Source organism: Pteronotus mesoamericanus, unplaced genomic scaffold (genome assembly GCF_021234165.1).
Source record: "Pteronotus mesoamericanus isolate MK-2021 breed Mesoamerican mustached bat unplaced genomic scaffold, CSHL_Meso_final contig_163, whole genome shotgun sequence".
Lineage (NCBI taxonomy): Eukaryota > Metazoa > Chordata > Mammalia > Chiroptera > Mormoopidae > Pteronotus > Pteronotus mesoamericanus.
In genome coordinates this window covers 21,359,861-21,387,530 of record NW_026555064.1, presented here as the reverse complement: position 1 = coordinate 21,387,530, position 27,670 = coordinate 21,359,861, and the positions used below count along the sequence as shown (strand labels likewise).

At 66.9% G+C, this 27,670-nt stretch overlaps 1 protein-coding gene across 1 annotated transcript; it reads left to right on the top strand.

Annotated features, from left to right (window-relative positions):
• The first annotated feature begins 1,504 nt into the window (after positions 1-1,504).
• On the top strand, positions 1,505-26,936 carry UGT8 (UDP glycosyltransferase 8). Its single transcript, XM_054562017.1, has 7 exons — positions 1,505-1,611; positions 11,593-11,621; positions 12,406-13,229; positions 22,573-22,715; positions 23,577-23,653; positions 24,078-24,297; positions 24,912-26,936. The coding sequence occupies exons 3-7, from the start codon at positions 12,408-12,410 to the stop codon at positions 25,273-25,275; spliced, it is 1,626 nt and encodes a 541-aa protein (XP_054417992.1). The 5' UTR covers positions 1,505-1,611; positions 11,593-11,621; positions 12,406-12,407; the 3' UTR covers positions 25,276-26,936.
• The last annotated feature ends 734 nt before the right edge of the window (positions 26,937-27,670 follow it).

Here is a 27,670-nt window from a genome sequence, read left to right as displayed (position 1 = left end):
TAAGGAGGGAAGGAGGAGGGTTACATGGAGGTGGGAGGAAGCAAGGCCGGAGCGGCTCACAGGACGGTGAACAAGGCCGTGTGCCCCTGAGATCCCCACGCCGTTCAGGGCCATCGCTTCCGGCGTTTCCAAGGTGTGTGACCTCCACGCCTCCAGGAACAATGGCCGGGGCTGGCTGGGAACTTGTCACTGGGAAGTCACAGGCCAGGGGCGAGACCGCCCCCCAGGACGGCCCAGCGGGGGGGGGGGGGGGCGGGGGGGGGGGTTGGATCAGACCCCCTGGGAGCTTACCCGCGGCAGAGCCCCGCCCCACTCACACTGATCACGCCTGCCGTCGTGGGATCAGAGCTAGAAGCGTAAGCAAAGTTAATTTTACGCAAATGAATGTGACACCAATTACAGAAAGATTTTCATGAGTTAAAGTTCTTGCTTAATTTCTAATTATTATTATTTTTTACATTTGCAACACCAAAACAATAGCCTGCAGTTGCTCAACTATAGCTGACGCCTGACAAGTGAGAGAACAGAGCTTTTGAAATGAAAGCTTCTGTGCGGTCATGTGGGATTGTTACCTGCCCGGTTAATGTTTGTTACTTTAAGGCTTTTAAAATGCAATTAAAAAAGAAATACGTCCCTCCTTAGGTCAGGTACAGGCTGGCAGGATACTCCCGGTGTTTTCACAATATTCCACTTCGTTAGTCTGCGGAGGAGAGCGCCTGCTTCCTTGAAAGGGTCTCCGTGGGCCAAGGCTCTTTGGTCCCGCCCTCACTGACCGGGCAGCGGCACTAACAGTGAGAACGACGGCGAAGGTCAGTGTTTTCCCCGCTCCCTGTCACGTGGCGACACAGACAAGAGAACCTTTCCGCTCTCCCCGCCGCCGCGGCAGAGGGTTCCCACCTGTCCGGAGCCGCGGAGCAGGGAGCGCGCAGCGGGGTGACCGCAGCTCGGAGGGAGGGCGCGCGTGCGCAGCGGGGCGGCCGCAGGGGGAGCGCGCGGCCGGCGCCCCGTCCCGCAGTTCCCGGAGCGCCGTGCCCGTGGGCGAGGGGCCGACGGCAGCGCCAGCGGAGAGTCCGCCGCGCACGCAGGTGGGTCCGCGCCGCCCCGCGCGACGCCCCCTCTCTGCACGGCCGCGGGCGTGCTGAGCCGCGCTCCGCCCCCGTCACCTTCCCGGGACCGAACTCGCCTCCCCGGCGCCCCCGCCCCCTCCTCGCGCCCCTCCCCCACCGTCGGCCTGAGTTTCAACTTTCCAGCGGGGGCGCCCTGGCACTTCGCGCCGCGAGGTGTCCGGGGCACAGGGGGCGCAACGGCCGAGGAGCAGCGGTGGACGGGGGCTGGGGCGGAGCACGTGCGCTCGGAGGAAGTCGGGGGTTCGTAGTCCAGGGTCCAGCTGCGTCCACCCTGCGAGGAGCGGAGCAGCGGGGCGCGGGCAGCCTGAGGTCCCGGCCGGCGCAGAGGCGCTCGGGCCTGCGGGGCGCGCGGCCGGGGCGAGGGGGGCGGAGGGGCCGCGCCGTCGACCGTGAGCCCGGATCCCCTCCCCGCGGCGACCCGGCACGACCGGCCGCAGGCGGCGACACCTGCTCCGCGGATCCCTTCGCCAGGAGCGAGGCTGAGGTGAGCGGGCGCGGGGCCGAGGGCAGGTGCGGCCGGGCGGGGGCGGCGGGAGATCCTGGGACCTTTCCGGTCGCACCCCCTCCCACCGCGCGGCCGCACGGCGGGGCGGTGTCCCGGGAGGCACGCGGCCCTCCACCCCCACCGCGCCGGGTCCCGAGTGAGCGCGGCGGCGGAGACCTCGTCCCGGAGAGGACACCGGGCCGGGGTGGGGGGCTGGGATGCCATGTCGGGGACGCAGGTGTGGGCGGCTGGCGCCCGAGCCCGCGGGGCATGGAGGTTTGTCGAGTTAGGGCGGTGGCGGGGTCGCCCAGTGAGTCCCGGGAAGGGCTGCCGGTCCTGTCCCCGCACCTGCACCCGCACCTGCACCGCTGGGGACGCACCTCAAGGCCCCGAGCGGGCGGGGCGCGGGGTCGGCGGCGGGGACGCGCCCGGGGGCGGGCGTTTCCCGGGCGACCCGGGCGCCCCCGCCCCCCCGCCCCAGCTGTGCGCAGGGTAACAGGCGCAGCCTCGTGGTCAGGGAGCCACCAGACAAGGTAGAAACGCCGGGCCGCCACCCTGTACAATGAGCTTTTCATTATTGGGGACCTGACGCGGTGCCAGGCGGCCCCGTGCCAGCCTGCCGCTCTTCATTCCTCACAATTCCGTGTCAGAAAGTCCCCGGACTGCGCGTCCTAGGCCTGCGCGGGCGGGTGGCAAGTGCTCCTCCCCGGGACCTGCACGCTGTCGGGGGCGCCGCTCGCTCCCGGGGGTCCCGCCTCAGCCGGGAGCCTTGCGCCCGAGCGCAGCCCAGACTTTGTGTCGCTGAAGTAAATAGTTAATCAGCCCGTTTGTGTCCAGAGCGGGAGGCGGCGGACTCGGTTTCTCCTGCGGGAGCGGCGGGCTGGCGCGGGGGGGGGGGGGGGGGTCCGCACCCCTGGAGGGTCCCAGGGGAGACTCAGGGTTGGCGTGGCCGCCCCCGCGACGAGGTGCCCCGGTGCCTCGGGCGCAGCTGAGGGGGCGCAACCTCCGGGCTTTGCCGGGTGATCCGCTGGGGAGATGCAAACGCGTCAGCCTGAAGTTTGCCAAAGCAGGGGTCGGATTAAGCAAAGCAGGCAGAGTAGAGATACAACAAATATATTTTTTTTGTAAAACTGATTTTTGGGGGGAAGCATTTGACATGGACGTTGAACTTAACAGGACTTGACACATTTCAGGTTCCTCCTCAGTCACCATCAGCTGCGTTTAAATACTGGTGAGAAAGCGGGGAGCGACCCCCGCCTCCGTCTCCCAGTCCTGTCAGAAGTCCTTGCGGGTTGGCTGCCAGCCCTGCGGGCTCCGTGCTGCGGGGTCACCCTGTCCCCGGGGGGGGGGGGACGCTTGGTCGCTCGTGCGCCGCGATGCGTGGAGCCGCTCGCTTGGGTGTCGCCACATGGGGCGTCCCTGTTGACCTGAGCACATTTTCTAAATAGCTGACCCCTCATTCCATTAATTACTGAACCTTTTTAAAAATTGCTCTTAAAACAAACGAGCGTTTTGGAGTCTCACGCTCCGACGTGCCCCCGGGCGGTCAGTCAGTGCCGTGGGGGGCGTCCCTGGGGACAGGAATTCGGGGGGGGGGGGCCCTGCCCGGCGGGCGCAGCTCGTCCACGGCAGGTGAGCTCGGGCGGCCGGAACCGGGAGCGTGGGGCCAGGACCGGTCCTCCCTTTGTCCCTGGGCCTCGCTCAGTTGTCAGCGATCGCTTTCATGGCTGTTGGGCTGCGAGGGGGCCTGCGGTGGCGGCGGCTTCGTTGCCCGGCTTTTTCCGTGAATCCCCGCGGACCGCGCGGGCTGGGCTGTGACCGCAGGGCAGGCGGCCGTCCTCGGGCTGGGCCTCCGGGCTGCGTCGCCAGCTGAGTGGCTGAGGTTCCAGGAGGGCGGCCTCCGTGTAAGTGGTTTTCACGTTTGTTTTTAATGGGAAACTTGGTACGAGGTCCCTGGCGGGGCGTGTCGCTTTCAGGCAGACCAGGCTTCTGGGAAGCGGAAGAGGCGCCAGTGCGGACTCTGCCCCGGTGGCCGGGCTGCCTCGGGCTGGGGCGGGGCTGCGAGGCCGGCCTGGCGCTCTCTCGGCGCGGAGGCCTGGGCGCGGGCCCTGGTGGCCCCGGGAGGCGTGCTGGGCCCAACGCCTCCCCTCCGTAGGGCAAGGCCATCCGTTCGATGCTGCTTTGCATCTCCTGTGGGAGAGCCATGCAGTCAAATGAGCTTGAAGAGAGTGGTTTAATTTAGCCTCGAAAAGAGCGCCCGCCGTCTCTTCCTAACCTGAAGCGCTTCGCTCGCGCTCCTCCCTGTTCAGCAGGTGTTTGCTGGAAGCCACTCCGAGTGGGGCGCGGGGGTCTGGGGCGCTGGTCTGCAGACACGGACCCTGCAGGGGCCCGGGGGCAGGGAAAGCAGGGGGTCCCTGGAAGTAGGGACAGTGGGTGCCGCCGTGCGAGCCCCCCGCACACTGGCAGAGCCCTCGGCGGCCGGCTCCGCGGGGCCGGGGGCTTCCTGGAGGAGGGGATGGGAGAGACGTGTTGTGGAACAGAGGCGTGATGCGGCGCCTCACCGCAGGCTGGAGGCCGACCCGAGGACGTGACACCGGAGCGCAGCTGAGACCGGGCGGGGCGGGAACCTCCAGAGGCAGGTGGAGGAAGGTGTGGTCACACCTGTTAGGGACAGGTGATGGATGGGCGGGCGGTGGCGCAGGAGGGTGGGACGGGCTGAGGGGCCGCAGGGGTCAGGCCTGCACCGGAGCGGGTGCCCGGGGCCACGGCACAGAGGGGTGAGCAGGCAGGCGGGCGGGCGGAGTTAGCAGTGTCCGGTGCACAAGTGGCTGTAGGAGAGGACGTCACTAGGTCTTGCTGGGCAGGTACGAAGAGGGGCCTGGGGGTGGGGCTCCCCCCGCCGCCCCGGGATGAGTCGGGCAGAGAAGGTGCAGAGCGAGCGGCGGGAGACGGGCCAGCCGCTTGCCGGTGGCTGAAGGGAGGAGAGTCTCAGGAAGCCGGGGGAGGGGCGGCAAGGACTAAGGGAGGCTCTGCCCTGCCCGGTGTCCTGACCTTGAACCCGGGACCTGGCTCCTTTTCCTCCTCCGCACCCTGAGGACCAAATCGCCCGTGTGCTGGGTCCCGTGGGGCCAGGCGGCCGCCAGGCCAGTGCTGGGAGGTCCCTGGGCGGCCCCGGCGCCGGGTGCGAGGGGGTCGCGGCTTCCAGCCACGCCTGCTCTCAGGGCCCAGGGCGGAGACGGCTGGCGTGGGCAGCTTTCGGGGAGGAAGCCGGCGGGAAAGGCGGCTGGAGGTTCTGCGGGGCGCGGAGAGAGCCGTGGGCGGCGCCGCCCGGCCAGCGTAGGAGGGCGCGAGCGAGCGAGCACACAGCTGGGCTGCTCCGAACGCGTCTGGTAGTTGAATTACCGCTGTTTTTAGCATCTCCCTTCAAGGATCCTTGGTATCGTCAGGTCAGATTCTCAGATAATCTAATGAGGCCCAACAGCATTCATTTTAAAATAACCTGAAAACACAAAAGCGCGAGCAGATACCACCTAACACCTGCTGTCCGGACGGCGCCCCCTGAGGGAGCAGCGGGTCGCCCTGCGGGGGGCGGGGGGGGTCTTCGTAACTGAGCTGCCCTGGTGACGTTTCAAGTACCCTGCTTTCCCGTAGGATTTCCTCTAGTTGGAGGAACTAAGCTGTTTATCAGAGAGAAGCATCTGAGGTCCGGTTTGCCCTTCAGGGCGTGTGCCTTTCTCCCTGTGATGAGTGGGTGTTGCAGGTGGTCTGGCGGGGGGTTGCCGCAGGGACCCCTGGCAGGTGGCGGCTGCGCGGCCCGTGGCTCGGTTTCAGGCTGCAGGCTGTTCGCTCCTCGCTCCCTCCCAGGTGACAGGTGCCAGCCGGGGTCCGCGGTCGGTCGGCGCCCGGGAGCGCGGGCCCCAGACCCAAGCCCCGGTGCCCGGGCGGCAGGGCTCCCTGCTCTCCAGGCAGGTGCGCGCGCGCTCGCCCACCCGGCCCTGGCGGGAAGCCCGCACAGCGAGGGAGAGCAGGGCCTGTCCCCCGCAGCGTGGCCCCTGAGCCGGCTTTGCTCTGAAGGTGTCACCAGCCCCCTCGACTTGCGTGACAGACGCGCCGGCAGGCGCCCCTTCGCGGAGCGAATCTGCACCGTAACCGGCTTGGGAAACGTGGGCCTGATTTTGGGACGTCACCATTACACAATACGTAGAGTTACTTTGCCCTTCCGATTCTGTTCTGAAGAAATTTGGTACTTGAACTATTTTCAAGATTCCGAGTCAGATGTTTTTAGCCGTCCCCTCGGCCGTGGCCGGCTCTTATAAGTCACGACCGCGGGGCCGATCTTCCTCCAGGGGTGACATTTCAATCGGAACAATGTGTTCCCATGAACTTAAAATAATTTCAACAGGAAGGCAGAACCAGGTGTTCCCGTGTGCTGCGGTTTTGTAATGTGGTTTTGGAAAATTGCATGAAAATTCAGTTTTTTAAAACTGCATCGTTTTAGAACCGTAAGCTTGGAAAACCACCTGAAGAAAAAGGGCAAAACGTTCATTAACCTGGGCTGTGGGGACCCAGACGCCCGCTGAGGCGACACTTCTCCTTCCTGTGGGTCTGAAGACTTTCACCGTAAAACGTGGGGACCGTGGGCTGATCGCGGCAGTGCCACGTCGCAGATGTCCCCGGAGACGCTGTTCTTCAGAGCGGCAGGAAGGCGGACCTTCTGTGGACGGAACGTCGGTGTTGATTCATCTGATTTGCAAGTTCAGATTTTCCTCGTCCGCGTCCTGTGAGCAGCCCGCACGCAGCCCGGGCCCCGCGTCCGCGGCCCTGAGCTGAAGGCCCCGGCGGATGCGGAGCCCGTCGCGTGCGGTGCCCGCCGTCCAGAGGCGGCGGCGGGGCGGTGTCCTGGGCCTGCGCCCCCCGCCCCGGGCCTTCCCCGTGCGTCGGGTGTCGTCCGCGGGGGTTGCTTTGCAGCTGTGCCCCGGTGAGCTCACCGCCCGGGCGCAGGGCTCGGCCCGAGCTGGTCAGACAGGTTTGCCCGTTCCTTCAACGGGGAGCCTGGGACCGTGGACGAGGCGGGGAGGGCTGGGCACGTGCCAGCCAGGGCTCCGCGTCCTCCCGGCCCCTGCAACCTTTGTTAAAGGGGCAGGCGGGGGCGCGGGGCTGTTGGGGGAAGTGGGATGGACTCGGGGCGAGAGCAGGTGCGGAGAGCAGCGGGGAGGCGGGCGTGCGGTGGGCGGGGCTCCGAGTGCTCACCCGGAACGCGGGGGGGGGGGTGCAGACCTGTGGCTTTAGCCCTCGGCGAGGGACCGCCCTGCGGCCCGGCCCGCGCTCCTGGGGGTGGCTGCGGCCCCTCGGAGGGGGGTGGGCACCCGCAGGTGGGTCTCCCGCGGAGTGGCCTTGTCTCAGGGGGTCCCGGTCCACACATGGGACTGGGGGACGCAGCCTCCCGGGGACTCTGGAGGTCAGGGGACAGACAGTCCGGGGACCCAGGCTGAGAACCAGGACTCCTGCCCCGCACCTGTCTGCGCCGGCATCTGCCACCGGCCAAGACCTTGACCCTTGACGCAGCCGGCATGACCTTACGGGCCGCTCGCCCTGCCGGCGGCAGACACTTCTTCCTCGGACCCCCCGGCCCCTTGGCCGCGCCTGGCGGCCTTCCCTGCACCTTTGTGCCACTTCCGTCCTCCTTGCCGCACCCTCGTGGCTCCCGTGGGCGGCAGGCACCGCAGGGGGTTCCCGTGTGCCGTCCGGCGGCTCTGGTGCTGACCCCTCACACCCCCCGACCCCTGGTTCCAGCCCAGCCTCCGCACTCGGGCCGCAGCCCCTCAGGGCGCCACGGACTTGGGTGTTTGGGGTGCACCTGCCTGAGCCCCACCTGGTCTGGTCGCTGGGCTCCGTGGTCCTCGTTACGAAGCCCGTCCGCAGGCGGCCGCACGCCCGCCGCCGTCTGCCCTGTCGCTTCGCGGCCGCACCGGTGCCGCCTCCTTGCGTCCTCGGCCTGGACCCCTCCGCGCTCCGTCCCTCAGCTGCCTGCCCCCTCGAGTGGCCCTGGCGGTGCCGCCGCTCACGTGGGAGACCCTGCCCTCCGGGCTCTCCCCGCTCCCCGGGCCGGCCTCCCTCGCCCACCCCCGGCCTGTGGCCAGGCCCCGTCGTCCGCGAGGGCGTCGCCCGGGGGCCCCGGCGGGAGGGCCGCTCCCCTGGGACGTCCCAGAGCTCGCCCCCCACGGCCCTGCCTTTCGTTCCTGTGTGTCCCTGTGGCCTCCCTCCGGGTCGCGCGCAGAGGGTCCCCGCCCACGAGGGCGCGGCCGCCAGCCCGTGTTTTCTGGGTAGGTTGTGCTCTGTCCTCTGGTTTTCCCAAACTGGAAGCATTTCAACGTGAGATGTTTCCTCGGCGTTGCACAAGACCTTCAGGGAGCGAGGGCCTCCCGGAGGGACCGCGGCGTCCTCGGTCCCAGCAGAAGCGCCGTCGGGGGGGACCCTGTTGTGGGTCCTTCGTTACAACGTGAAGAGTGGCCGATGCGTTTTCCCTTCGGGTCTTCCTGGGGTTCCCAGGAGGTGGGCGCCCAGGCCCCGCCGACTCCGGGCGAGGCCCCGCGACCGAGGGCAGACGGTGCTCTGTCCGTGCCGGACGGCGGCCTGCCCTCCACGGCGGGCGGGCCCCTCCCCTGTCTGGGCTCCAGCCTCCTCTGGCCACGGCGGGGAATAAGAGCGCCTTTTGCAACATCATGTCCGGGGAAAAGATGAGGAAGTGAACAGGTTCATTTGGACTTTTAATAAGAAGCGACGCGTGGCGGTTGCCTGTGAGCTCGGAGCGACCCTTGGGAACCCCGGGAGGGAGCGTGTTGGGTTGCGCAGGCTTCCCGGGGTGCAGGCTTCCCCTGCGCCCGCTGGTCAATGCACGGAGCCGCGTAGAATAGGCCAGAAAAGGGCTGCGGCCACCCTGCCCCGCCTCGCTCTCCGGCCTCTCCCCTCCTCCCGCCGGCCCCCTGGAGGTGACAGCTCTGTCCCTGCCTTTGGGAGGGGACACAGAGGACGCGGCCAGTGATTATGGAGTGGGGAGCTTGGGGCAGGGGCGGGGCCGTCCCCGGGGGCGTGGGGTCGCAGTGCGCAGACTGCCCTGCCCGGACGCGGGCCCTGCGGGCCCTCCCCCGCCTGCCCCCGTCCCTGCCTCTCCTGCCGGCGGCTCTGCCCGGAGGGCGCAGGGCACAGGAGGGCGGTTTTGAAACAGGACATGTGTTTTCCTGGCCGGGCCCTGCCCCCCTGCAGCCTGGGAGGCCCCCGCGGTTCCTTCAACAGGCAGCCTGCTCGGGGCCGAGCCCGCGCGGAGTCGGGGCGCCCGCCAGCGAGTTTTCTGTTTCATCTGCTGTCACCCTTGTACGGAGCTTTCGGAGGGTCGTTCCTGAGGGTTTCCAAAGGCTGCTGTTTCGATTTGCGTGCCCCCGAATTTCGAAAAGCCCACCCGCCCTCTGACGTGGGGCGGTGGCCACACTGCAGAGCCTGAATCCGGAGCCGGTGGGACCCGGGGACCCGGGCGCCGGCCGCTGGTCTGACTGCAGCGAGTGACCGCGACGCCCGGGTCCGGCCCTCCCTCTGCAGACGGGGCGGTCACCGTTCGTGGGGCACGGGGGCTCTGACTCGCTTCCTAAGGGAAAAGGCACGTCTAGGAGAGCTGGTCCCCGTCCTGAGGCCGGGGGGCCGGGCCGGCGGATGAGCGCGTTTACGCTGGGTGTGCACAGGGCGGGGATCTGCCGCCGGCCCGCCCACCTGTGGTTCCAGGGGCCGCCGAGGGCCTGGGAAGACACCGGACTGCGCTCCCACCGGCTGGCGCGGGGCCGCGCGGGGCCCGCTGGGCGTGTCTGCAGACGCCCCTACCCGCCAGGCCGTCGCTTGGGGGAGTGACGTCGCTGTGCCGTCTGCCCTCACGTTCCGCCAGCGCCTGCTGTTCGTGATGCTGCTGCGTGGGAGAGGGCCCTCGTCTGTTCCCTCGCGAGGACGTCCGAGGAACCGAAGAGGCAGCGGCGGTGGTTTTGTTGGTTGGTGCTACTTGGCCAGTCGTTTTCGGTCTCAAAGCGCGTCGGAGACGTCACACGTGACTTGGTTGGTGACTCGGCGATGTTAACGTAGGTGGGGTCGAACATGCCCTTGAACTCGCAAGCAGGAATCCATCCGGGTCGTCCGTGGTCGCGGCCTCGCAGTAAAGGTGCCGGGAAGGCTCCTCCCCGACGTGGGGCTTTGCGTCCCGTGGGGGCCGGCGAGATTCGTCTGGGTTTGCTCCCCACCGAGCAGCAGGCATGCCGCTGAGAGACAGGACAAGCCCTACGAAACACTACGGCTGTGCTCGCGGGCTCTCCTTTCCCACGACAGACTCGGCGGCCGACCTGCGGGCGGGCGGGGTCGCTGACTGCCCAACACCAGAATCTGCCCGCAGTGCAGGCGCCTGTCGGGGGGGCGTCTCCTCACGCGCGCGGCCCCGTCCCGTGGGCAGCGACCCCCCATCCCTGGGAGAAGCCGGGGCAACGGCTCTTCCACGTGGGGCTGAAGGCGGCCTCTGCTGTCGTTTGAGGCGCCTGCTCGGGAAACCGGGAACGATGGGGGATCCTCGACGCTGAGGCCTCTCCTTTGCAAACTCCCAGTGGTGCCTGGGGGCCGCGGTCCCGGGCCCGGCAGGGACGGCTCGCTCAGGCGGGGGCGGTGGACGTGCACCCCTCAGCCAAGTGCCGCCCCGCGTGCCCCTGGTGGGGCCCAGTGGACCTGCACCTGCGCCGCGTGGGGCCGCTCGGCTGAGGGGTGGCCCGTGTGGAAACGTCACAGGTCCTTGCGCGGCAGCCGCCTGTGATGGCGGCTGGCTGCGGGCGAGCTCGCACGGGTCTGGGGGTTCGGGGCGGCCGGGCGCGGGGCGAGCAGCGTCCCGAACCCAGGGTTTGCAACGGGAGGGTCAGCGCGTCCCGCGCGGCAGAGCAGCCCCGTCCGACGGGTGTGCATGGGTGTCCGGAGGCGCCTGGCACCCGTGACAGCACGTGTTGCGTGGCCGAGGCCTCAGCGGTCGGGGGTGGAGCCAGCAGACGGGGCCAGCGTTTCTCCCCGACCCCAAGGGAGACCCCAGCTCAGGGACACCAATGGAGGTGGATGTTGTAGTTTTGTTAGAAAGCCTCAGACGTCCAGGCGAATACAGGTAGGAAAAGACAACAAAACCACTTGATTTGACGACCCCTGTTTACTTCTGGTAACAGGTGGGTGTCCTCGCTGCCGTTCTAATCCCTTTACGTGTACATAGGCTTGTGGACACAGTTTTGTTTCTTGTGTTCTTTGTGTTATGAGCTACTTTGTCAAGTTAACGTTTTATAAACGTGGCTTCGATGGTTCTGTGAGACGCTCCTGTGGCTGCACCGAGTTTGCTTCGTGCTCGGCTGGGTGCAGCCGCTGCCTGCTCCCGGGTGCGGGGCGGGACCGCCTGCCCACACGCGTGCCGGTCGTCCCGGTGCCTGTGAGCGCCGGCCGCCAACGTGTGCTCACCGGCCACTTGTCTTTCAGTACATCTCTGCCACTGCACGCTCCCCGCCGGGCTTTCTCGAGTGTGCTGGACCCTTGCCGGGCTGTGCGTCGCCGTGGACGCGCCTGCCTTGCTGGTTTTGAGAAAGAAAACCGCCGTGCATGCGCCTGTTCAGTGCTTGCGTCCCCTTCGCCCCCAAATTTGGAATCAGCATGCGCTTGCTTCATGGCTGTAGAAGCAGCACCTGCTCCTCGTTTATTTTTCGAGGCCCTGGCATCAGTCCAGGCAGCAGCCAACACAGGTTCCGCGGTGTCCATGCCGCGTCGCTGCCGCTGGTGCTCGGTGGCGCCGTGCCTGCTCGCTCGCCCGCCCGGCCTGACGTTCGTTCCCTGGGTGGGGGGTGGGGGACGGGGGGCCAGGAACGAGGCCCTGGGAACACAGCGTGTTTATGCTTCCTTTGTCTGCCGCTGATTCCTTTTCCTTTTCCCTTCCAGGTTGCCAGCTGTGCCTGAATGCGGAGAAGGTACAGTGCTTGAAACTGCGTTTCTCGGTGGCGGGACCCCGTATGGACAGGGTGTTTGGCGAGCGGCAACGTGCAGAGCGGACGCTGACCTGGCAAACCTGCTTTGAAGCAGAGGTGTCCCGGGACTCGCAGCGTCGCTGCGGAGGCCTCCCCTGCGTGTGGGGGCGGATCCGTTGTGTGTGAGGTGGCGCGGGGGGCGGTCGGCACCGGCTGGCCCCACCGGCCGGGCCGCTGCTTGTGAAGTGACAGCAGACGGGGCTCACAGTGGCGCCTCGGCTGCCCCCGCGAGGGCAGGGGGGTGTTGGCGGCCCTGGGCGGGCGGGGCAGGCCGTCCACACGCAGCGTTGGCTGGGCGCCAGCTGTCCGGTGTCCCTTCCAGCCGTGGCCCTGACGTGCGTCCGCCGGGGGCCCCGGGGTTGGGACAGAGGCAGGTGCGCTCTGTGGGTGGTCTTCCTGTGGAAAGTGCCGCTGGTGGAAGGACTACTTGAAACAGTTACTTTGTAACATTGTCTGGTCTTTGCTGGGCAAGGGGCTGGGGAGACGAAATGATTTAAATTGGAGACACACTCGTCTGTCTCGTCCTGCGCCCGGGACGGATGGTCGCGTTCCAAGGAAAGGGGAACCAGTGATTCAGCGCCGTCCCTCGGGCAGCCTTGTCACGTCACCGGGAGGTTCCCGGGCTGTGAGCCTGCGGCCCAGTCTGGGCTCCCAGTGACCCCCCAGGACAGGTGGTGAGAGCGGGGCGGGCCGGGGGGCCTCAGCGCGGTCTGCCTTGTCGTTGCAGCCATGGCGTCCTGCGGGCCGCGCCTGGTGCTCCTGTGCGCCGCGCTCGGCGTGGCGGCCGCCGCCAAGATCATCATTGTGCCGCCCATCATGTTTGAGAGCCACATGTACATCTTCAAGACGCTGGCCTCGGCGCTGCACGCGCGCGGCCACCGCACTGTCTTCCTGCTGTCGGAGGGCCGCGACCTGGCGCCCTCGCCCCACTACGGCCTGCGGCGCTACCCGGGCGTCTTCAACAGCTCCGCGGCCGACGCCTTCCTGCAGGCCAAGATGCGCAGCATCTTCTCGGGGCGCCTGACGGCGGTGGAGCTGCTGGACATCCTGGAGCAGTACACGCGGAACTGCGACCTGGTGCTGGGCAACCGCCCGCTGCTGCGCGCGCTCCGGCGGGAACGCTTCGACCTGCTGCTCGTCGACCCCAACGACATGTGCGGCTTCATCATCGCGCACCTGCTGGGCGTGCGGTACGCCGTGTTCTCCACTGGGCTCTGGTACCCGGCCGAGGTGGGCGCACCCGCGCCCCTGGCCTACGTGCCCGAGTTCAACTCGCTGCTCACGGACCGCATGAGCCTGGTGCAGAGGATGAAGAACGCGGGCGTGTACCTGGTGTCCCGGCTGGGCGTGCGCCTCCTGGTGCTGCCCAAGTACGAACGCGTCCTGCGGAAGCACGGGCTGCTGCCCGGCAAGTCCATGTACGACCTGGTGCATGGCTCCAGCCTCTGGATGCTCTGCACCGACGTGGCGCTGGAGTTCCCGCGGCCCACGCTGCCCAACGTGGTGTACGTGGGCGGCATCCTGACCAAGCCGGCCGGGCCGCTGCCCCAGGTGAGGCTGCGCATCCGGGGCCCCGGGGCAGCGGGGAGGTCCCTTGTCAGTTTGGGTTTCCAGGAGGGGTGGGGCTGGTTGTTTGCTAGCAAGTGCTGCTAAAGCGGGGGGAGGGGGCGGTGGGGACTCAGCCACCCGGGTCCCCTCGTTGGAGGGCCCACGGCCCCGGAGCCCTGGCCCTGTCTGAGTGTGTCTCTGCCGTGGGCTCGGGGACCGGCCGCAGGGGCCTGTGGTGGAGCCCGCGCGGCAGCGTGAGCAGGGAGACGCTCGGCGAGTGCGAGTGATTCTGCTTTAATGAAACCCAGGCCCAGGCGGCCTCTGCGTCCAGGTGCCTCGGACGCAGGGGACAACAGCCACGTGCACGGTGCTGCTCCCCGGCCTCAGGGCAGCTGGAAAGTTGAGCGTCGGCCGCGAGCTGCCCTTCCCTCCCGGGCCGGAGGGCGGCCCCTTAGGCAGCGTCCTGGCTGCGCCGCCCCTTTGCCGGAGGGGCTGGGCGAGGCCCCGGGTCCGGGGGAGGGCTGGGCGGGCGAGGTTGCTCGCAGAGAGGGACGTGAGGGGAACCTCGCTTCAGGGTTCCCTGCGTCCCCCACCGAAGCACGTGTAAGGGACGACCCCTGGATCCATCGCGTGGGACCCAGGCGCGTGAGCCTGGCCCGAGCTGGGGCCTGCAGCCCGGTGCCCCGGCCGGGTGGCCATGGTCTCGGCGGCTCAGGAATGCACCGGGCCCCCGGGGATCCTTAGCCGTCCTCCTCCCTCCCTCCCCGAAAGCAGCCCAAACCTTAACCCCGGGTCGTGGGAGCCGCCGGGAGGCTGGTGCACTGAGGCTCCCCCCCTCCCGCAGCCAGAGGTGGCTCCTCCCGGGGTCCCCACATCCTCACTGCCACTCCGGTGTGGCTTTAACTGTGACTTTTCTGTGGCTTGAGTGTCATGGGAAGTCGCGTTTTCTGTTTTCGCATGATTTCTGGTTTGACGCCGCTTCCCCTGGGCTGGGCTTCCATGGGCTTTTGTCACGATTCGTTGGACGATTCGTTAGAAGATGTGCCTTTGACACGCGACTGTGCCGTGCGGCGCTGTCCCCTCAAGGCAGCGAACGAGCAAGGACGCGCTCCGTGCACAGCAGGGGAGCGGGGGTCTGCTCCGTGGGCCGGGCGCCTGCGCGCCCCGCCCGCGGGGACGTTCTGAGGGGCGTCGGCCTCGTTCCGGGGGTTTCCGGGAGGGCGCGGCGTTTCTTCCGGGGCATCTCTGCCAGCACCTGACTCGGTAAACTGTCCTGTGAGGGTCTTGGAGTTGGCGAGTGTCTCCAGTGCCCGCCCAGGCGCAGGGCACAGGGCACGGCTGTGACGCTACAATCGTGGGCCGCGCGTCCCTGGCAGCGGCCCGGTGGTTACCGGCCCAGGTGTCTCGCGCGGTGGATTCGCTTCCCAGATGTCTGCAGGTGATCGGATGGTGGGTCGCGTTTCACAGCCTGCGGGGGGCGGGGAGCTCTCTGAAACAGGCTTCCGCAGCTTCCCAGGCCTTGGAGCCCAAGGAAACCGGAGAGCGTCTGTTCACCTCTGTTCTTTCATTGATTTCTTTCCCAAAACGAGGAGAGTCCGTCTGTCCGTCTGTCGGTTGCACAGGAGCGTCCGGCGTCTGGGAGGCCCGGGAAGGGGCTGGGGCCCGGGGTGTGGGTGCCGCGGGCCCTGCAGAGCGTCTTTGTCGGGGCCCAGCGCCTCCTGCCGCTCCTCTTCCTGTCTCCACGGTTACGCACGGGCGGGGGACATCCTCGGACTCACCTGGTGCCGGGGACGTCACAGGAGGGCCGGGTGGGGCCGTTAGGACGCTGCATGTGCTTTAGAGGGTGGGTCCCACATGGGCGCCGGAGCCCAGGGCTCTGGCGACCAGGTGCGGACGCGGCGCCAGGCGAAGCGCCCGTGCCCGGGTCGCGAGGTTTTCACAGGCTCACAGGCCGCGTGTCTGACCGTCGGACGGGCCGCACGGGGCTGCCCCGGGCCTCCTGCCGGCGTGGCCGAGGCGCGGTGGGCCCGGACCACGTCCACGTCCTGGCGTGGTCCCTGCCGGAGCCGGCCGGGCAGTCGGGCACAAAGTGAAAGGGCGTCTGCCCGGGGGCAGGGGGGCCGGTCACCGGGTCCCTGCTGGGTCCGAGGTCTTCAATGGAACGAGAGTAACGTCCGATGGGTGCCCCAGCGGCTTCTCATGGCCTCGCGGCGGTAACGGCAGCACCAGGACAGCCTCGGGCGCTCGCCTGGGGTGGACACGCCGCGGGCTGTTTACGTGGGTTCCCCCGGTGACCAGGTCGGCCCCATGGGCCACAGTCTCGGCCATGGTGCAGCCTCGCGCCCGGACCCGCAGCCGCGCCTGAACCCGGCGCCTCAGGAGGGTCCCCGGCTGCAGGCCCTGGCCCCGCCCCCACCCCCCACAGGCGCTCAGTCAGCGTTTAAGGAACAGGGCGCAACAGAAGCAGCTGCCAGAAGCGGGGTTGTTTGCGGTGACGCCGCTCCGGCCCCGGTGGCTGCCGTGCCACGGACGCGGAGGAAGGACGGAGGTCGCCGCCCTCCTCCCCCGGGAGGGCTGCGGGGTCTGCTGTGCCCCTGAGCGGGGACGGGGCTGCCCTGTCGCACGGTAGACCGGGCGCCCCCCCCGGGGGCTGGGCCTTCACCTCGAGGTCGGCAGGCTCAGGGTGCCTTCGCTCTCCCAGCTTCAGGGACGTTTGTAACTCAGGGGAACCAGGTCGTGCAGGCAGATGCCGATAAGGGAGGCAGAGATGAGAGACCCGTCCCTCTGTCCTTTGCCGGGACGGCCTCGGGGACACTGAGCTGCTGGTTCCTTGGACTCGCCGCCTGGGAACAGGTCGGGCTGTGAGGGGGGCACGACCGGGGCGCGGGGCGCACACTCGGCTCCTCACGGGGGCTCCTGGCTCCGCTCCCCGCGTCACGGCTGCTCGTGCGGACGCCTTCGCTCCTCCCAGCTGAGCAGGGCCCCGCGCCCTGTTCCCTCTCAGAGTCGGCAGGAGGCCCGCGGTCCTCCGTGGCCGCTGCCAGCTGGAGGCCACAGCTGCGCCAGCAGCACCTCGTGCCGGGACTCGCCAATGAGCGCCCCAGTGCCGTGCACACAGCGCTGCCTTTGTCTGGGGACACAGACCAGTGATCCCCAGGCGTCAGGGGCTGCCGGAGTGAGCGTTCCTGCCGGGCGTGCGGCGCAGGCGGCCTCAGCAGAGCGCGCCCACCTGCTCGAATCCTGGACCCGCCTCGCCGCCCTCTCCGGGAGCCCCGCCCTGGTCAGCCCCTCGGGCTCACACACAGGCTCTGACCCTCCCCCCGCGCCGTTCTCTCCCTCGTTCCGCTCGGCCTGCGCTCCCTTTCAGCCTGAGCCCCTGAGCCCTGGTCCAGGCCGCCCGCAGCCCTCCCCGCCTGCTGGGACCCCGGCCGCTGCCTCCAGGACCCTGTCCTTGCTGCCCCTGAGACGGCCACTCCCAAAGCTCGGCGCAGCGGAGGGCGGGCCGGGACCCCGGCGGTGCAGTGCGGGTGCTGACCTCGCGGATCGCCTTTCTGGGTGCTGAATATTTTATGCTGAAACTGGAGGCCCGGAGGCAGGAGCCCGAAGAATCAATCCTGGCACCGGCGGTCTGCCTCGGGACGGGCAGAGGCGAGGCCCCAGCGCGCGGGCACAGTGCACGCCCCCAGCACCCGGTCTCGCCGCCCACACACGCGCAGGCCTGACTGTGTCTGAAGGTTCACGCTTCTCCGGGAAGGCGGGGACGCAGCCTTTGCTGCTGCTCAGAGCCGGCACCAAACCGACGGCCACCAAACCCACCCGGAGGGAACGGGCCTGTGGGCCCCACGTGGGGCTGACCCGCGCGCTCCCGAGCCTGGCTCCCCGCTGCTGCCCGGAGGCGCCAGGCCAGGGAGCGCCACCTTCTCGAGACGCCAAGGGCCGCAGAATTTAAAACGTCCACGCTGCAGAGCTGCGTGGGAAACGCTCCTCCCTGAGGGCCGCGCGCTGGGGAGCTCCGCAGCGACGATCGCCTGACACTGAACAAGTCCCGCTCCCGGGTGGCGCTGGGTTTGGCCTCGGTGACCCGTGTCCCCACGTGGCGGGTCCCGGGCTGCCCTGTCCTTGTGGGCAGTCACATGCGGTGCCCTTATCTGTGAGAGCGGGGTACACGAATGCTTGCGTCTGTGTCGCAGACGTTCGCTGGCTGGTGATCGGTTGGAAGGACGTGTGTGCGTTTCTCAACCGCAGGGATTCCTAAAAATGAAGGACCATTGATGCGCCTGGCGAGGCCGTACGTTCAATTAAGTAGTCGAAGTGCTGAATTTTAAAATACTCGTCGTTTGCTAAGAGGCGCTGCATTTTCAGACAATATCCCGCGAACTCCAGCCAGAAGCTGGCTGTCCTGGGTGTCTTGCTTCTCGGGGTCACGGCCAAGAGCTCGAGCACGTGGGGAAGGCCTTTGAGAAGCCGGAATAAAAGCCCTGATGTCCGAACCCGCCCGTGTCCCTGACTCACCTGGGTCCCCGAGGCCCCTCCCGGTGGGACTTCTCTGACCCTGCGACCTTCCCAGCAGCAGCTGGCGAGTCACCCCCCGGCGGCCGCGGACGAGCAAACAGCAAGGGCGGCTTTCTGGGCCTTCACGAGGGCCCGCTGCGAACGGCGACACGTGACGGCCTGGGGCGGCCCGCGGCCCCCCTTCGCACCCGCCCTTCGCATCTTCCAGGGCCTGTGCGGTGCAGCACCTGCGTGGGCTCGTTGCTGCCCGCGCGGCTGCCCGGGGAGGCGTCAGGTCAGCGCGGTGACCCGTATTTTAAAATCAAGGTGTTTTCTTATCATTGAGTTTGAAATTTTATTTATTGATTTCACAGAGAGAGAAGAAGGAGACGGGGAAGGGGGGCGGGAGAGAGGGTTGGGGAGGGCGGGGCACCGACCCGTGGGTCCGCCCAGCGATGCACCAGGTCCATCCCTGCACCCGCCCCGCCCGGGATCGGACCCACGGCCTCGGCGCCGCGGGACGACTCTGCGGCCTCGCCAGGGCCTCTTGCCGCTGGGCTTCACTGGCCTTCGCACATACGGGGTGACGGCCCTTCATCAGACGTGTCTTCTGCAAACACCTCCCCCAGCCTGCGCCTTGTCCTCCCATTCTCTGGACGTTGACGTTCACGGAGCAGAAGATCGTGATTTTAACGACGTCCAGCGTGTTAATTACTTCTTGCAGGGACGTGCCTTTGGTTTTGTATCTAGAGCCATCGCCAGACCCGAGATCATCTGTGTATTCCCTTTTGTTACCTTCGGGGAGTTTTATGGTTTTGCGTTTTCCATTTGGGGCCGTGGCCCCCTTCTGACCTCACCTCTCTGAGGGCATGAGGCCCGCGGCTGGAGTCGTTGCTCGCGTGGACGCCCCGTGGTCCCAGCCTCGTTCCATGAACGGCTCTGTCGCGTTGTCTTTCTCTGTTGCCCGAGACGAGTTGGCAGTGTTTCCGTGGGCCCACTTCTGGGCGCTCTGTTCTGTCCCCCTGGTCTGTGCGTCTGTTCTGCCTGCGGCGCCGCAGTCGGCCGCGGAGGGGGCAGCGTGAGGCCGCCAGCCATGTCCTCTGTGGGTGTGGAGTGGGTTACGCTGGGTCTTCGCCTCCAAAGGAACTTCAGGGTCAGCGTGGTGATTCCCACGGAGTGACTTCCTGGAATTTCGATTCCGACTGTGTTGAATGTTTACGTTGTTATCCTGACAGTATAGATCCTTCCTGGCCACGGACGTGGAATTTCTCTTTGGTTACTTATTTCTTCCTTGATTTCACGCGTCAAGGTTGTGTGGGTTTCCTCATTGAGACCTTGTGTGTGTTTTGTTGGATTTGTGTTTAAGCATTTCATTTTGGAGATGCGCGTTTGAACGGCATCATGTGTTTATGTTCCAATTCCTCTGTTCATTGCTGGCGCGCAGGGAAGCGACTGGCTTTTGTGAATCCACCTTGTGACCTGCAACCCTGCCTTAGTCGCTGAGCCAGGGCTGCGGAGAAACGCCGGGTCCTGGCGTCACGGACACGCTGAGTCACGGTCGCAGGGAACGCTGAGTCATGGTCACGAGACGCTGCCGTCGTTTCCTGATAACCATTTCCACTTCCTGCAGAGACGACCCTGTCAGCTGTGAACAGAGGGAGTTACTTCCTGCTTCCCGCCTGTGTGTTTCCGCCTCCTCCCTCGTCTAACCCGTCGGCCGGGCGTGGGGCCGCGGTGAAGGCGGGGGTGGGGGGCGGCGCCCTGCCCGCCTGCTCCCCCGGGAAAGCCTCGGGCTTTCTCACCACCCTGTGCCGCGTGGCTGCCGGGTTCCGCCCGTGGTACTTGCCACGGAGAGGAAGGGCCTCCTTCTCCCGCGTTAGCTGAGAGTCTTACCACACGTGGCCGTGAGGGTTCGTCAGTGCTTTCTCTGAGTATATTGGTACGATGGAGGGGTTTTTCTAATTTAGCCTGTTGATAGGATAGATTATGCTCATTTATTTTTGAACGCGGAACCAGCCTTGCACGCTTGGGATTTTATTTGATTTTGAGAATGTAAAACACAGGCAATTAAACTTGAAGGAATTACAGGGTCTGAATTTCTCCCTTGTCTGAATTAATCTTCTCATCTTCGTGTGCAAATTCACAGAGAAACAAAAATTTACATCTCCGTCCACCGGTGTCTGGAGAGAGACTACGTGACTAGAGATCTTTAAAGTGAATTTGAAATGTTACAAGACGTCACTTAATAATCGTGCGGCGAACGGACGTTCTCGTGGCAGGGGAGGAAGAGACCTTGCTGAGGGGGCGTGGAGGCTGCAGTGCCGGGGGGCAGACAGGCAGGGCCTCCCAGGGCTGCGGCCAGCAGCTCGGCCCCGGGCGGGAGCCGCGGGTTCTGTGGGCAGGCGCAGAGCGGCCGGAAGGGGGACCCGGCGCCTTCAGCTGCCTCGGGCTGGCGGGGTTTCCTCGGCCGCGTGTCCCCCGGGGGCCCCGAGCCTGCGGGTCGTCCTGGGTGGCAGGCGCACGCCACGTGCTGTGTGTGCGCTTCAAGAGGACAGGGGTGAGCAGGGCGCGTGGTGCCCCAGCAGCGGCGGGTTCTCGGTGAGACGTTCTCTGTCCATCCTTTGGGTGAAATTGCCTTGATGTGTCTTTTCAATAGGAGAGTCTTTGGCGAAACCTGGTGGGATTTTTTTTTTTTAACCAACCTGTTAGGCGGTGGGTCCTTTGCTTCCGGAGTCCCATTGCCGAGTGCTCCCTGCGTGAGCAGCCGCGTGCCCCTGCCGCGTGCCCCTGCCGCGTGCCCCGCTCCGGCCAAGGGCCTGGCGGCGCTCCCTGCTGCCCCCCCGCATCCCCGCACGGCTGGGTGTGTCCGCGTGCAGGGGGCTTTCTGCTGGTGTTTGAGGAAAACGTATCTCTTTTTCTGCTGGTGTTTGAGAAAAATGTATCTCTTTCAAGAAACCATGTTTAAGGGCCCAGGAAAGGCTGAGTCGTAGAAAAACAAAGAGGAGCAACCCTCCTTGACTCTTTTCCTCTTGCGTTTGCAGACATTCTCTTCAGTGGAAAAGGCGGGGCGTTTCTTGTGTGAACTGCCACCTGTGGCCACTGAGCTGGGTGACCTCTGGTCAGTGTCCTGCCTCAGTCGCAGCGAAATCAGAAACAGCTGCCCAGGGAAAGGATTGTTTTTCTCCAAAATGGGGACTCGCTCTTGGGGGGGCTTTGAAAGGAAAACTAAAACCCGGGTCGGTGCCCGTGACTGGGACGCCGTTTCAGCCGGCCGGGTTTCGGCGCGAGCCCCCCGGTGAAGCCTGGAGGGCCTGACCTCCAGGCGCCGGGTCGGTCCCCCACCCCTGTGGCTTTGCCGTGACGTTTGGGTGTGAGGCCCGTGGCAGGGAGCTGGAAGGAAAAAAACGAAATTTATGGCCAACCCGATATTATCTTTTCAAGGATGTACATTCCTATCAGCTTCCCTGATTTATGAAAACACGTGAGCCCGGGTGGGTGTGGCTCCGTGGACTGAGCGCCGGCCTGTGCACCAAAGGGTCGCCGGTTCGATTCCCAGTCAGGCCCAGGCCTGGGTTGCTGGTTGGGTCCCCAGCAGGGGGCGCGCGAGAGGCAACCGCGCAGGGATGTTTCTCTCCCTCTCTTCCCCTCTGTCTGTAATTAAGTAAAACCTTAAAAGAAAAAGATAGCAGTGGGCAATGAGCACCCTCTGTGTTCACCACCGGGAACAGAGGCATGTGTGAAGTCACACACACCCAGTGACGTGGCGCGTGTCCCCTGGGAGGGCCTGTCTGGGGTGGACAGAGGCGTGAGGAGGCGCCAGGTGGCAGGGGTCTTCGGAGGACCGCGGTGTGGACCGTGCTGGGGCAGGGGACTGAGGGCACTGCGGCCAGGCCGCGAGGATGCGCCCCCTCTGAGGACCGATTCCCGTTCAGTCACCCGGGCGCCTGGGCGGCGCGGCCGCGGCTGGGCGGTGGTGGTCGTGTTTGCTGAGTGGGCAGCCGGGCCCCCCGGTGCTGGGACCCTGCCCGTGACGGCCGCCTGGCCTTTGCGTCGGCGGAGCCGCGGACAGTGGCTGCCGGGTCGCGGGTTTGCTGGGCGCAGGGGAGCAGGGGCCTCGCTCCCGCCTCCCGGCGCCCCCGCCCCCCCAATTGTCCTTCTCATTGGAAAGAAGCTCAAGTCTTGCTCGCCCTCCCGAGCCTCAGGGTCCTCTTGTACCCAAGGAGGATTGCGGTCCCAGCTGTGTCCCTGTGTGTCCCCGGGGCCCCCAGCCAGCGAGCGGGGACGTCCTCAGGAGCCGAGGGCCAGGGCCCGGGACAGCGGCGGGTGGGGGACCCTGCGGGGCCCAGAGGTCCTGCTCCGTCGGGCGGCCTCTGTGACGCACGCGTGTGCGGGAGGGCGTGCTCTACCCGTGCGTGCACACACGCATCTGGGGCACAGGGAGGTGCCCGCCCTGCTCACAAACGCGCCGTCAGCGAAGACACAGGCAGTGCCGAGGGCCCCACGCCGCGGCGGCCGGAACGGGCAAGGGACGCATGCCGCAGGCACGAGGTGTCGCGAAGAACAGCGGCTGCAGCGGCCCTGGCCCAGGACCGGCCCCCCCACCCCGCCCCGGGCTAGGCGCTCAGGCAGGGCCCTGCGGCCGCTGCCCCCTGCTGGCTCAACCAGAGCCGCTCCGCCTCCGTCCGACCTCCCGGGGGGCGGGCGAGGGCCGAAGGCGGGCGAGGGCCGAAGGCGTTACTCAGGGGCCCTCATCCTCGCTCTCACGCCCCCCGGGGCTCGGCGCGAGGCCCCCTGCCCGGACGCCGGCGGGGAGCCCGCTGGCCCGGCGTTGACGCCGCGTGTCGCCCGCCCGCAGGAGCTGCAGAGCTGGGTGGACGGGGCCGGCGAACACGGCTTCGTGCTCGTGTCCTTCGGGGCCGGCGTCAGGTACCTGTCGGAGGACGTCGCCCGCAAGCTGGCGGGGGCGCTGGGCCGGCTGCCCCAGAGGGTGATCTGGAGGTAGGTGACGGCGGCGCCGCGACCGGGGCCCCGCAGGGGCGCAGGGTGGGTGCGGGCGGAGGCCTGAGGGAGGCGGGGGCGGTGCCTGCGCAGCGTCTGCCCGCCCTTGTCCCGTCTCCCTGCACCTTGGGGTCAGGGCGGGAGGAGGAAGGGGGAGCGGCAAGCGGGTAAAATGCCCCACAGGGCCTTTGGGGTCCCGCCGGAGAGCAGGCCTTTAAAACACAGCGATGAGCCAGGGACCGCGGCCGCTGGGTGAGCAGGCGTGTCCTCGGACGCCCTCCCGGCTGAAGTGGGAACGGTGCGGACGGACCCCTGGGCCCGGGGCTTCCCGTGGGCCCCCTTGGGCGGCGCCCCTCTGCCGCGGGCAGGGCAGCCGGCGTCCGGCGAACCTGTACCTCCCCTTCCGAAGGCCGCGGCAGGACACGGCCTCCTCGTGGCCTTCCCCCGGCACCGTCCGCGGGTGGAGCTGCGGGGCAGCCCGTTGCCACCTCTGTCCCTACCGGCCCGGGCCCTGGGCCCCGGACGGAGGGGTGGCCGCCTGCTGCCGGCCCTCGGGGTCCTTCCCAGCTCACGGCTGGGTCCTGGCGGGGGTGTTTCTAGCACAGGTTCGCGGGGGCGCCCTGCCCGACCTGTGTCCGGTGAGAAGCGCAGGAGGACGTTGGCCTCAGAATAAGCCGAGTGTCCCCTATTTACCCCTCATCGGAAGACTGGGGAAAGGAACCGCCCCAGATTTTGGTGCTGTGCCCGGCAGTTCCTTGTTAGGAGTATAAACTCGTGCTTTAAACTCGTGACAATGGAGCCAGAGTCCAGGGCAGGAGGGACGCTTGGGTTCTGAGCGGCTCATTGTCGGTGCGCACGCAGGTTTTCTGGACCCAAACCGAAGAACCTGGGGAACAACACGAAGCTCCTGGAGTGGCTGCCGCAGAACGACCTGCTGGGTGAGTCCCCGGGCCCCGCGCTCGGCCCTGTCCTGCCCGCGCCGCCGCCGTGCGGGGGTGGGGGGGTGTCTGTCGTCTGCCGTCCCAGCTCAGATCTCACACCGAGTCAAACCTGCGTCTACGGGCCGTGCTCTGCAGAGCGTCGCCCTTGGCCAGCCGAGGTCCGCGTTTGAAGTCCTAATGAGCCTCTCAAAGCTACAAACCCTTGCTGCTTCAAAATAGCTTTTGTAACCACGATGGACTCAGTAAATAAATATAACAAGATCGGTGTGTTTGTGCCGCTGTTGTTAAAAATAAAGACAAGGCGCTGCAGCCCCGTTTGGAGACGTGAAGGGCCCCCGGGGGCCGTCGGTGGGGGGAGGGCGGCCCAGAGGCGCGTGCCACTCGGGGGCGTGCGTGCGTGTGACGCGTGGCTCTCCCGCAGGGCACTCGCGCATCAAGGCCTTCCTGAGCCACGGCGGCCTGAACAGCATCTTCGAGACCATGTACCACGGCGTCCCCGTGGTGGGCCTCCCGCTCTTCGGGGACCATTACGACACGATGACCCGCGTGCAGGCCAAGGGCATGGGGGTCCTGCTGGACTGGAGGACAGCGACCGAGGCCGAGCTGCACGCGGCCCTGGCGGCCGTGATCGGCGACCCCAGGTGAGCGCCTGGCCTGCCGGGCCCCCCGTGACTCACAGCGACCGGGTGTTGCGCACGCCCGCGGCTGAGCGGGACCTTTGTCCGGTCTCCGTTTTAAAACTCGGATGTGTTTTGAGTTGCCGGCGGCTCCGCAGCCCCGGTTTCTGACGCCAGGGCACGGGCGTTGTGTTCGAGGGGCGGGGGCGCTGGGGAGAGGGTGAGCTTTCTCCGCCTCTGCCCGGGGGCTGCGGCTCAAGACGGAGTGGGCACCACGGCCAGAGCTGAGGGACGCGGGGGGCCCCGGGAAGGACGCTCCCGCGGGAGCCTGCGCGCGGCCGGGGCGCCGAGAGGCGCGTGTCTGCGACCCAGGCCCCCGCGGACGGGGTCCCGGCGTCCGCCCTCGGCAGCTCTTTTCCTGACGTCTAGTTGATGCAACCACGACGCTCGAATGGGAAGCGCGGTCGTGCCACGGGTTCGGAGGGGGCCGCGTCGGCCTGGACAGAAAGCCGTTCGGGGCCCCGTGCGCGGCGCTGGCGGCGCCCGGCCGACTTGACCTCGCTCGCACACACTGCTGTGAGGTGGTCCTGCGGCAGCGGACCTGGCAGCCCGGCCACTCTCTGTTCCCTCGCCCACAGCTACCGTCGCAGGGCCCGGCAGCTGTCCGAGATCCACCGGGACCAGCCCGGGCACCCCGTGCAGCGGACCGTGTACTGGATCGAGTACATCCTGCGCCACCGGGGCGCCCCGCACCTGCGGGCGGCCGTCCACCAGCTGTCCTTCTGGCAGTACTTCCTCCTGGACGTGGCCGCTGTGCTGCTGCTGGCCGCCGCCCTGCTCTGCGCCCTGCTGTCCTGGGCCGCCTCCCTCGTCTGCCGACGGGCCCGCAGCTGCTGGTCCGGGCACACGCCGAGCGCGGTGAACGGGCACTACCACAACGGGGTCCCCAACGGCCGGTGCAGGAGGAACGGCCGCGTCCTGCACGAGAAGAAGGCGAAGTGAGCGCGTGGCCCCCGTCCCCGCAGGCCCCTGCTGTCACTCAGCCTAACAGCCACCGAGCGTCGCGTCAGCAAACAGTTCTAACACCCCTTCCCGAGCTACTAACGAGCCCGGTGCAGTTCAGGGCTGCGAGGGCCTGGCCCTGGGGGCGGAGCCCGCTGTGTGCCGACGCCGAGGCCGAGGCCGAGGCCGGCACGGACCTGCGAGCGGCCTCAGTGACTCCCGTTGGGCCGGGCCCGTGTCGGACTTCGTTCTGAGCCCCGCGTGCGTGTCCCGGGCGGGGATGGTCTCCTTCCGCTGTGCGTGCAGCTGCCTGGCTGCCGCACATGCGAGGGAGGCGCGGCGCACTCAGGAGGGGCCTGGAAAGCCTCGTGGGGTCCGACGTGCCTCGTCCGGAACCTGACACCGGCAAACTCAGGACTCGCGTCGCAGGCCCCGCCCCCCATGCTGAACGCAGAGGAAGGAAAACGATCGGAACGCCGGCTTTCGTACTCTTGGGTTTTTTGTTTTAGTTTCTTTGTTGGCTTTGTCTTCTTTTTCTTACAGACCAGATGCTTCTGGGGGAAACATGTACGATTAAGCAAATGTATACATTGGTTGTCATGTGTTGTTTTCCCCTAACCAGCCATCGGCCTCTGGAAGAATCTCACAGTTGTTTTCCGCTTCATTTTCCCACGTGACGCGTTCACTGTGTAACGGGACCAAGCGGCCAGGCCCTGACTCCTGCTGCCGTGGCGGGTGAAGGCGCCGGTCGCTGTGGCCCCGGTGCTCACCTGCTGGCGTTGCCACACGTGGCTGCCGACTGCTCAGCTGGGGTGGCTCCAAAGTTTTAACTGTACAGAACCGCCCTTGTCACGCCTTTTGTTTTCTGGGCCACGCAGTCTGTGTCACCGAGGTGCCAACGTGTAACTTGTCCGGGGGCCATTGCGGCCTCCCTGCCGCCCCGCCCTGTCCGATCTTGTGACCTCAGACTTTCTGTGCCGTGCAGACGTGTCCGAGAACTTGCGCTGTTGTCGAAGCCGAGTTTCGAAAATGAGCTCCTGTCCCCTCCCTCCTCTTCCCCCAGCAGCGGCTTCGGGCCAGCGTGGCTGACGGGACCGGCCGGGGACCGTCCCCCCGCAGAGCAGAGGTGCCCGTCAGACGGTGACGACAGGACCTCCGGCAAACACCCCCCGTTGAGCAACTCTTGAGTTTATTTCAGGTCGTTCTGTTTACTTAGCATTTGCACTTCACACGTTGAGCTTTATTTATTGATCGTTTGACCTCCTGCGTCTGACAGCGGCACAGAAGCACCCAGTCACCCGGCGATACCCGCGGGCGCGGGAGGAGCTGTGAACGTTCCGAGTGCTGTCCCCTCTGCGCACACAATGACCCGCGATGTCCGCCGCCCACCGGGAGCCACCGTGCCGCGCGTGGGCGTCCGCTGTGTCCTCCCGGCTGTGCAGGCGCGCGGCGGCGCTCTGAGTGCTTGACGGAACGGCGTCCTCCACGCGGGCGCGCCAGTCACATCTTGACACAATCTGCGCGTCTCGTAGCCGTGGAAACGGGGCAGAGGCGGCTGTGAGCGGTGGGCTGGCGACGGGGCGAGGAGTGTGTGGGGAGCGGATCTTGCTGTTTTGGGAACGGGACGCATCGGCGGGGTGCCCTCGCTGGGTGGTGGAGCAGTGTCTCCGCTGCGACAAAACCTAAACAATAAACGTGATTTAAAAATGGAGACATGTCGTTGGAATGCAACTTTCATTCCGATTCCACATCCCCAGAGTGAGTGTTGCAAACACGTCCCCGAGGCAGGCGTCCGACTCCTGCGTGCCTGAGAGAGCAACGCGCTGCGTCTCGTGCCCGTGGGGACGCTCGTCGCTGGGCAGGTGGGCGCATTCACCTCCGAAGGCGTCCGCGTGGACCTGAGGCTCGTCCCAGGTCTCGACGGTCGGGAGGAGGTTCGGGCCGGGCGGCGGGGGTCTCCTGGGAGGCTGATGGTTTGCCGCTTTGGCTCAATAGGGTGGTTTTAAATTCTCCACACTTGGGGTAGGTCCTCTAATAAAAGGAGGTTTTCAAGGAGGCTTTTATTCATTTGTTTTTCAAAGAGCCTGGGCAGCTGCCCCTGTGGCCACGTCAGGGAGAAGGTGCCGTCGCGCTGGCCCTTGAGCGCGGGGCCGGGGTTGCTGGCGGGGACCGGGGCAGCGGGAGGCTCTGCCCTGGGAGTGGACAGGCGGGCCGCGCCCAGCGGCCTGGGGCCATGGCGACTGGTGTCCAGGGCGGCCTCTGGGGTCTCCCAGCTCAGGCCTGGGGGTGGACCCCTGCGGGCGCCCCTGCACGTGACACACCAGCGCCCATACCTGCGGCCGGCGGGTGGCACGCGACACCCTGTCCCGCCGCCCGGACCCAGCGCGCTGGCCCT

What these genes read in the sequence shown, in the direction of transcription:
- UGT8 (XM_054562017.1), top strand. Translation starts at nt 12,408, where the DNA reads ATGGCGTCCTGCGGGCCGCGCCTGGTGCTCCTGTGCGCCGCGCTCGGC. An exon ending in CGGCCGGGCCGCTGCCCCAG is followed by an intron (nt 13,230 to 22,572) that starts GTGAGGCTGCGC and finishes GCCCGCCCGCAG; the next exon opens with GAGCTGCAGAGCTGGGTGGA. An exon ending in CCCCAGAGGGTGATCTGGAG is followed by an intron (nt 22,716 to 23,576) that starts GTAGGTGACGGC and finishes GTGCGCACGCAG; the next exon opens with GTTTTCTGGACCCAAACCGA.